Here is an 11,099-nt window from a genome sequence, read left to right on the forward strand (position 1 = left end):
TTCAATAAATAAATTACTTTATTATTAAATAATATATCTAATAATTAGATTTAAATGGTATGTTATTTATAATATAATAAGATATTAAAACTAAATTAATAATGTATATAAATATATCTGTCAAATTGCAGTTTTCTTACGGTTTACATATTTACAATTTGGCTTCTGCAAACTATTATCAGGAAAATATAAAATTATGGCACTATCCTTTGTTCCATCTGCTAGCAAATTCTTCATGCGCTGTTTTTAAAAATTTAACACTATATGTCTAAAAAAATTCTTTTCGCAAAAAGTCACCTTCTTTTAAAAATTGACATAAAGTTTTTCAAAAAGACTATGAAATTGCAATGGGCCTTATGTGACTAAGAATCTTTATATATAAAAAATAAACGGAGCGGATATATGTCACAATTTATCACCTCTCCCTTCTTAACAGTTGGCTACCCTGGTATCAAACGGCTTAATAAATAGTTGGACTGTATCAATACCACTTTTTGGAGGCCGATCCGATAGTAACAAAATTGAATGGATATTGGTCGATTTCCGATCTGATATTACACCTGTTCTTTATACATATTTAATTTTTAAATGTGTAAAAGTGTACAAAATATTTTGTTTATAAATCATTTATTTATATAATAATATATTTATTTATATTAATTAAACAAATATACTAAGATATTTTATATTAATAATTAAAATGAATATATCGAAAATTTATAGTTTACTAGTAGAAAGCCCGTCAAAAATGACGGGGAATGAGATTTTTATTCATTTTTTACGATATATGTCATGCCAGGTTCAAGCTCACCATATTAGGAAGCATCCAAGATCTTATAATTTTAAAAAAGTTTATCAAGCCCAGCTCAACCCTTAATAATTTGTAAAGGATATTCCCAAGTCAGGTGCAAGCTAATATTAATTTTGAGGTTCCAAGCCCAGTCCTGCCCATAATAATTTTGAAAATTTTTCCCACCTCGGAGATAGTTAAATTTTTGATATCATCACATGAACGGGAAGTATCTGATTTACCAATTAGTCTAATATGTAAAAAAACATGTAAATTCCGTATTAAGGGAAACTGGGAAGGCCTGGGCAACCACTTATTAGAGAATCATGACAAATAAAATAAAAATAACCAACTCTTATACTTTTTTGTAATATGATCAATTAAAATTATATCTAAAAAATATGTTGTTTATTATATAGGGTTATTGTTGTTTTTCAGATAAATTTAATGTATGTCTTGCATTTCTGAAATTATTTGTCAAAGAATTTGATAAGGGATATATATTTTTTTATGTTAAGTAAAAAAAAATGCTGTCTATTTAAATTACAAAAATGCCATTAAACACTAATGAAACTTATATGTAAATTATTTATATATTTTTTAAGATATTTTTTTTATTGACATAAATTTAGGATAATTTTTTTTAAAAATCATGAAGATTATTTATTATGTATTTGATAAAATTAAGAGCAAATCCTTGTTGACATTTTAATTTTTGATGGAAAAGGCCACAGAATAAATCTGGGCGGTCGTCTTGAGAGGAAATAATTAATGAATATTATATCATTTAGGGTTGTAGATGAAAGTGATGACGAATTAACAAAGCAGTGTACAAAACACATTAGTCCTGATAAAGATGATATGCCTATGCCTTGGGATACTGGTAAAAGAAGAAAGCAAAACGATATATCTGTCTATGACAGCATTGGTATCCCCCTCTAAAAAAGAATATTGAACGACAATGTTAACTCAACCATAAAACGGTCGTAAGTATTGTTATAAAGGTTACGACAGAACTACTGCGTATATTTCCATTAATAAAGTTGATGAAATTGGCCGTACTGTACATTCAAGTTTGAACATTCCTCTAAATATTGATGAAAGTTTCTCAGAGAATCGGATAAAGTAATATTTATATTAACTCCTAGTGAAGTGAATGATAGTACAGAATTAAATGTTTATATTTGTTAAAAAATAGGCGGAGGCATAGGGATTGTGGTAGTGGTGATAGTATAATTTGGAGAACTGGGTGAAAATAAAATAAACATAGATATAAAACATAAGATAAAAAAACAAAATAAACCTCCAGATGAGTTCATTTCAAGCGTAGTTCTTTATTATTTTGTCTACAAGTATCTCTAGAACGGGTAAGGCGTTTGTTTAATCGTCATTATTTTCTTTGCTTATCTTTAATAATAGATTCATCATGTTTTGTACCAATGTGAGGGTTTAGGGTTAGACTAGACAAATAAAGAAATCAGTCAAAAATATTAAACAAACATTAAAATAATGTAAAACCGGTAGATGGATCAATATTAGATGTATATTTATAGTAGTTGGAGGGCTATCATCAAAATAAATTTTTGGGAGACTTATCAAGCCTATTATGATATTCTAAAAGTTAAAAAATATCATGATGAATGTAATGTTATTAAGATTAAGGTTAATTAATTGTAAGGTAATTAAAAAATAAGATTAAAAAAGGGGGGAAAAAGAAGTTATAAATTATTATATTATAAAAATTTAATTAAAGGAATTGATAAGGTTTTGAAGAAATAGTAGTTAATAGATAATAGAGATAGAAAGAAAAGAATGAGATAATAAAATTTAGTGATAAATAAATTCATTAAGGGAGAGGAAAAAATAAAGAAAGAGTTATTTATAAGGATTGGAGATTATAAATAGGTTAGGATAAGAATATTTAAATATTTGAATATACTTGGTTATCTTCTTAATTATTGGTTATGAAAGAAAAATATGAGTATAAAAAATTGTAATGTAAGTACTGACAAAAATTGTTAGTATCAAAATAAATATACAAGTTGAGTATCTTTTAGAGATTTCATTAATGTATAATTGATAATATGAGATGAAAATTGATAAGGTAATCTAAAAGATAAAGAAAGGATTAAGTGAAATAAAAAGTTTCATTCATATTTACAAAGTTGAGGGAATATTGTTTTTATCAATTCAAAGACGATTTTTCAAATCTCTCAATCCATGTTAGTTATGTGTACACCATCAATTCTCGAAATTCCATTCATCTGTTTGTATAAAATAATAAAATCAACAAATAAAAAAAATAAAAATATTTACGTACCGATGACATGACGTAGCGATGACATGACGTCACGATGACGTAGTGAGAACATCGGAAAATTATAATATAGATTCTAGCTCAGCCTTCATTAATGGAGATTGTCAATATCACCAGCTTCACTTAAAAATAAATTCAGATGATACACTTTTGGAAAGTATTGCTAGTTAATGATAAGCAATTTTAGAAAAAGTAGGATATTTGTGGCAGTTCACAGCACGATATTTTAAAGAATCTGCTTAGGTATTATCATTTATTGCTTTAAATATTGGTTCCTTGACATAATTTTCTCCTTCAAGGTAATATATTTTATAATATTGTTAATATAATTTGAATCTATCCCCACAAACTAAATATTCCAGTTGAAGTGGTTGCTGACTTTGATGGAATTTCTTCATGTCCGTATTTTGATTTTCTATACTGCATATATGATAAATATAATATGTAAATAAGTTGCATTTTTTGTAGACTGGTTAAATCAATTTCCTCAGGGCCTTATTTTCTAAAAACATTTATTTGAAAAAATATTGTTTTAAAACGTGAATCCAAAATTGTGGCCAGGAATCAATTTTTTTATTATAAATACAAGAAAAACGTATAGTAATTTTTATACATCGCATCCTTCATAGACTGGACACCTTTATCATGTTCACCATGATTAGCTAATTTTTTAAAATAATTCTATGAATGGAATAATATTCTAATTGATGCAATTTATTTATTATTTCTTTTGTAATGCGATGAATTATAAATAAAAGTAGCTATAAATTTTTATAAAATTAAAATACCATTTTATCGGATCGTATCAACAAATTTAATAATATTCGCCTATAACCGTTATTTTTAAAAATAGGAATAATCGGTCCGATTCGATAAAAAATATCGGTACATCCCTAGTAATTAAAATCTTTAGATCAATGCCGGCTCTAGTTGTCAGCTCGAAAGTTTCATATAGGGCATCGATCTTAGATTAAGGTGTCCTCTAACGATTTAGTTGCCTTAAGAAAATAGAGGCTGGGTTGAAGTCAATGGTGATATGGCCCATATATTAGAGTGAAAGTCTTCCCGGTATCATAAACTGTCAACTGGTTAATTCCATTGATATCGCCATATCACTGTATGGGTTATGAAAACCGTTAGTGTCCAGTCCACGTCAAAATATTTGAAAATTATATCTGGGTTTATCGTTTTATTTACTTTGGAGTTTTAGTAATCTATGTGAGGCTCCATAACATAGCAATACGGCACGCAGCCGCTATCTTTTTTAAAATATTTGATATTGCATAATATGTGAATTATGGATTAACTAAGAATTATTTCGTAATTTAAATGAATACGATAAAATAAAATTTGAGTTTAACTATATTTAGATACGAAATCTGAACTTAATTAGGTTTTTAACGAAGTTCTTTAGAAATCTCGGGTTAATAATTTTAGCAGATTTTATATTCCAAAAAGGAATTAAAATTTAAAGACAGAGCCCCTTGCCCACATTTATCAACCTTGGTAGACCCCCTCACCTCAAATAACTATTATGTTAGAATTGTAAACTAGGCTAATTTTATGCAAATTAAAAGGAAATAATTATGCTTAATGATTACAAACATAAATTAATTTGCAATATACATAGATTATTAATCTTTTGTTTATGACATGGTATTTTGAAAAGACATATTTAAGGAGAGATTAAATCAAAGACCTTCTGTTTTTCGTTTTTTAAAGAATTTCCATGTTTAAAAGTAATTTTAATAGGTTAAATTTCTTTTATATTATGTTAAATTTAAAATAAATAATTATCAAAATTTTTATAAATCATAATCGCATAAAATTTTAATTTGAAGCACATGAAAATCAACCAAACCAAAATGGTTCCATGTTGTTCAAATGTCTATTCAATTCATATCATATATACCTAATCTTTACTTTTAAAAATATAATTTAAATCTATTATTCGATATCTTTTTATTAATTTATAAATGATTGGACTTTTGATTTCATTCAAGGTCTCATAAGATTTTATTATACATTTAAAGTTGATTAGTTTACTTTATCTTTTTAAAAATAATTCATTGCTCATATGACATGATGAGATAAATCTTTTGATTCGCCTTTAAGATTAATCGAGATTATCAAATATTATATGAATAATAGACCGGTCTGCATTTATATGATATATTTAAGATTTTTATTACAAGCAATATTTTGAAAATGGCAGGGGCGTCGCTAGCCTTCAGGGGCTTAACTAAAAAAAAATTTATTGGGGGAAGGGCTGCTGGCCGGGTTTATATATTAGTATATTATGCATAAAATTTGTTAACTATGAACAATTATTTGAATATTTTGTCATTTATTATATTATGCATACAAAATAAACTGGCATATAAATAATTAAAACAATACAAGACATTTCTAAAAATAATATTTATATTACAAAATCTATTTATTACAGTATAAAATATTTTCGATTGCTGATATAAAAAAATCTGCGTCTAAAGAATTACAAGTGATTAAAAAGGTTAATTTATTCATAAATATGCCTCAATTGATAATAGTTTTAAAAACCACATAGTGCAACATGTAATTCTTAGCACTTATATTGACAAAAGGTTATGAAACTAATATAACTCTCTGTTACCATTTTAGACAATGTTTTATAGAATAGACTAATAAGGAAAATTTTATAGGCCTAAACCAAATCAACAATTCTTGAAGAAGAGAGTATAAATGACCAATCTAAATCATAAATTTATATGGTGGTTAGAGCTTCCTCTTAGATGACATGATGGAAGCTTGATAAGTAATCAAGAAAATTATTGTGAGATATCAAATTTCTAAAAGATTATCTTCCATTTTTAATGATATATAAACGACCAGCTTCTGCATGACAGAATTTTTACTGAATGCAAACCCCTCTCAAAAACCTATGCCTACCTTCCTCGCCACCTTCGGCGGCGATGTTTTATCATTTTTAATTTCACCTTTTTAATTATAATGATACTCTATCATTATAATTTAAAAAGAATAACTTAAATTATTTTATCTCTACTACCAACTATCGACATTTTGTGAATATAAAGGAGTTATTTTTTAGATAATTAATTCAATTAAAACCCCCATCATTTACAATTAATTCATTATTATAGCATTATGAGCTTGCTGAAAATGTCTAAACCTTTTAAATAACATTTGTAAAAATAGCAGAAAGATTTATTTGGAAAATAATATCTATGATTATTTGCAATATATAGATTTGGTTGATGAACTGTATTATAATAGGTCTAAATTAAAGTAATAATTTTTACAGCAATAAGTTTTGTTCTATTTGTTCTCAAAATTTAATAGATAACCCCCCCCCCCCTCCCCCCAAAAAAGATACCCTACCCCCATTAAAGCCGCCTACCCCCTACCCCCTCAAAAAATAGGATGCAAACTGCTCCTACCCCTTTCCCCTTTCATGTAGACGCTGTAAACGACTACACAGTTGACAATTATTGTTTATCTAAAATATGCTATCATATGCTCTCAGCAGCTGTAGTAATAATCTTAAATTACATTGCCACACAAATAATAGATTCTGGTTAATTTGCAATTATAGCCATGACACTCACGATGTTAACTCATATCAGAATTTATGATAAATTGATAAAACAAAAACACTAAAAATATTTAGAAGAAATAATGCAAATATTGAAGCCTTGAGTTATTTACACGGCAAGGATGCCATATTAGAAATGAAACATTTTCTAACTATAAAATAAGGACCAGAATGATATGATGAATCAATTAAGATTTTATATATTGTCGCACCACATCTAGTTGGTATATTATATTTAAAATAATAGTAGTTTGTAATAATATCAAAAATATACTTGTATTAAAAATTTAACTCATAACTGTTTTTCGGAAAAGAAAAAAATTGCTTTCTTAAAAGCTTGTAAAAAAAAAAGACGAAAAGATATCTGATTTATTACATCCATTGTAAGATGAATAATAAAATTTTGAATTATTAAAATAATCCATAACTAAATAGATGGCGTTAAATACTTGAATGCAAATTGTTACTATATTTATTATCAAAAGCATTTATTAGTTAAATTTATTAAATATTAACTGTAAAATATTATATATCTGTCAAATAGGTGTATAAAAGTGGCATTTTATCTAATATTTTATAACCAACTGTATAGAATAGTATTTACTTTTTATAAATCTTATACTTATTTGGACCTTGAAAATATTATTAGGTATAGGTATATTAAATTTAAAAATAAATTGTTAATATGACCGATTAATACTAACCTTTAAATGGTTTTTTTTTATGTTGATATAAATTGATTTTTTTATAAATTGTATAGATTGATTTTTTTATAAATTGTATAGATTGATTTTTCTATAAATTGTATAGATTGATTTTTTTATAAATTGTATAGATTGATTTTTTTATATAAATTTTGATATATTAATATAAAAATTGTTATATAAAGCAGATTTTTTTTTAGTTTAAAAAAAATGTAAAATTTTAAAATATATTGTATAAAAATTAAATTATTAATTTAAAATAAAATAAACAATCTTTATATTAGAAAACTTTATGGTTTCATTTTTATATTTAGAAAACTCATATCATTACTTCATTTATTTTAGAATACTTAATAAATATAGAGATGAACTCGACTTATTACAATATTAAATTTGTTAGTTTTCATTTAATAAATGATTATATTTATTTAATTTGGGTTATACAATAATTTAAATAATAATAGTCAATTAAGCTTCAACTGAATGCTATGTTAATATTTAGTGAGTGATTTAGACGGTCTTATTAATTTTTAAATAATATTATTATATCTTTATATTACTTAATAGAATTATATAAAAAACGTTCAGGGGGCAATCAAAAAAATTTAGTTTTAAATCAAGGAGTAAGATTCCATTAAAAATTTTTTTTTCTTCAGAGGTCTATTCATATATTTTAAGGAGCTCGAGCCCCCACGACCTCTCCCCTCCCTCTAGTGACGCCACTGGTAAATGACACAATTTTTTCTCAGGAATATTAAATTATCGCATCCATTGAAGGTTATTTTGGTAGGCAAGAATATATGCCCCCGCCCTATCCTTAATCAAGAGCTTAGCAGTATCAATTTGTTTATTTCAACTTCAAGAGTTAAAAAAAAACAATATTAGATTAGTTTTATCATTCATTTTTTAATTTTAACGCATAACAACTGACATCTGAGATAATGCGTATTTTCTACAATTTAGAGTCTGGAATGGTTAGCCATTTAACATGGTATCTTTCATAATTATAGATTGATGATGAGATAGTTATCGATATTATAAAAAAATAATTGATGTCGATCAGTTGTTGTCATGATAATAATATAACGATATTTAGCATAAATTTTAATTTAACTTTAGACAATTTAAACCTAAATGTAAATGAGCTGTCTTTTATTATACAGGTTATTTATTTAAGTGCCTTTAATATATTCCACAATTTTTTGTTATTCCGACATTCTTTTTTTTAAAAAAATTAATTACTTTCAATATTGATCTCTTTTCATGATAATAATTATTTAGGTATTTATATAAATTAATATTTTTATAAAACATTTTTAGGTTTTAATAAATTTTATAATATGTTTGATTTGTCGATTCAAAAGTTTTAAGTTTTATTCATATTTATATTACTGCGCCCACTTCCGTTTAATTTATTTTACCGGCTAAAAATGGTATGTTTTTTGTCATATAAAATTATTTTATATATTTAAATATTATAACAGCGCGAATGCATAAGTATTCATGTTGGCCAGGCTGGTGTTCAAATGGGTAATGCCTGTTGGGAATTATATTGTCTAGAACACGGTATTCAACCAAATGGTCAAATGCCATCTGATAAAACTCCAGGTGTAATGGATGATAGTTTCAATACTTTCTTCTTTGAAACTGGCTCAGGAAAGCATGTTCCACGAGCTGTATTCGTTGATTTAGAGCCAACAGTTGTGGGTATGATAATTTTTATGAATTTTTATTTATATATGATATAGACGAAGTAAGAACTGGGATGTATAAACAATTATTTCACCCCGAACAGCTGATAACTGGGAAAGAAGATGCAGCAAATAATTATGCCCGTGGACATTATACTATCGGCAAAGAAACGATAGATATAGTTCTTGATCGTATTAGAAAGATGTCTGATCAATGTAATGGCTTGCAAGGATTCTTAATTTTTCATAGTTTTGGAGGTGGAACTGGTTCAGGATTTACATCCTTATTAATGGAAAGACTTTCTGTAGATTTTGGCAAAAAATCTAAATTAGAGTTTTCAATTTATCCTGCTCCCCAAGTTTGTAAATGTTTACATTTCATTTTTATAAAGCATTTTATTAGATATCAACAGCTGTTGTTGAGCCTTACAACTCTATCTTAACCACTCATACTACTTTAGAACATTCCGACTGTGCATTTATGGTTGATAATGAAGCCATATATGATATCTGCAAAAGAAATCTTGACATTGATCGTCCTACCTACACAAATTTAAACCGTTTAATTGGACAAATTGTATCATCAATTACAGCTAGCCTAAGATTTGATGGTGCATTGAATGTTGATCTTACTGAGTTTCAAACAAACTTAGTACCTTATCCTAGAATTCATTTTCCATTAGCAACATATGCACCTGTTATTTCAGCTGAGAAAGCTTGTCATGAACAACTAAGTGTTGCTGAAATTACAAATTCTTGTTTTGAACCAGCAAATCAATTGGTAAAATGTGATCCACGACATGGAAAATACATGGCATGTTGTCTTTTATATAGGTAAATTAACATTGAGTTTATCTTAATGAATTTAATTTTTTTAGAGGTGATGTTGTGCCTAAAGATGTTAATGCTGCCATTGCAACTATTAAGACTAAACGTACAATTCAATTTGTGGATTGGTGTCCTACTGGGTTTAAAGTTGGGATAAATTACCAACCACCAACAATAGTTCCAGGTGGAGATTTAGCCAAAGTTAATAGAGCAGTATGTATGTTGAGTAATACCACTGCTATAGCTGAAGCCTGGGCTAGACTGGATCATAAATTTGATCTCATGTATGCAAAGAGAGCCTTTGTTCATTGGTATGTAGGTGAAGGTATGGAAGAGGGAGAATTTTCTGAAGCTCGTGAAGATTTAGCGGCTCTGGAAAAAGATTATGAAGAAGTTGGAGTGGACAGTGTTGAAGGAGGTGAAGATGAAGGTGAGTATTGATTAAAGTTTAAATAATCATATAATAATACTTAAGTTATGTAATGACCAAATTATTTTACCCTTATTGTATTTAATATAATAGATATTAATTTTTTGATACCCAACATTTACATGTTTATTATGCTCCCTAGATTTACACTTAATTTTCACATCACATGAATTTGCTATTTGATACTTTTAAAATATGAATGCTATAAAGAATTAATATAATCTCTATTTTTAAATAAAATATTGCCATTTTTTATAATGTATATTTATTTAAATTTTATTAATATTATATGAAAAACTTGTATATCTGTTATGTAATTATATTCATATTTTGTAATTAGATACCTGTGCTTTTTTAAATTCAAAGTATTTTTATATTTTTTAATAAAAGTATTTTTTATATTAAAGTTGTTTAATTTTGATATTATCAAATTTACAGACAATACTTTGTCTAGCCATTTAAAAAATCAATAATATTAAAATTAACTTAAGGGTAAAATACTCTGCAAAGGATAAGATGGAATTTCCATTTTATAAAATAATTTCACAACCAACACATTAAATTAAGATCTGCACGTTTTTTTATTATATAAAATTATAAAATAAGGAAATTATTCTTTACAAATTATTATTATCTTATAATAATCTAAAAGTTTATTAACATCTTTATTTTTATCATCTATGCAAGCTTTAAGACAAAAACTCTTTATTAGCTTAAGTGCCATTTTATGAACACCATTTAGAA

At 26.3% G+C, this 11,099-nt stretch overlaps 1 protein-coding gene across 1 annotated transcript; it reads left to right on the top strand.

The window, feature by feature from the left end:
- The first annotated feature begins 8,733 nt into the window (after nucleotides 1-8,733).
- On the top strand, nucleotides 8,734-10,711 carry LOC135928332 (tubulin alpha-1A chain). Its single transcript, XM_065464778.1, has 5 exons — nucleotides 8,734-8,839; nucleotides 8,891-9,113; nucleotides 9,155-9,456; nucleotides 9,501-9,931; nucleotides 9,976-10,711. The coding sequence occupies exons 1-5, from the start codon at nucleotides 8,837-8,839 to the stop codon at nucleotides 10,364-10,366; spliced, it is 1,350 nt and encodes a 449-aa protein (XP_065320850.1). The 5' UTR covers nucleotides 8,734-8,836; the 3' UTR covers nucleotides 10,367-10,711.
- Nucleotides 10,712-11,099: the final 388 nt, after the last annotated feature.

This window comes from Gordionus sp. m RMFG-2023, chromosome 4, assembly GCF_954871325.1.
Source record: "Gordionus sp. m RMFG-2023 chromosome 4, tfGorSpeb1-WG-v2, whole genome shotgun sequence".
Classification (NCBI taxonomy): Eukaryota; Metazoa; Nematomorpha; class Gordioida; order Chordodea; family Parachordodidae; genus Gordionus; species Gordionus sp. m RMFG-2023.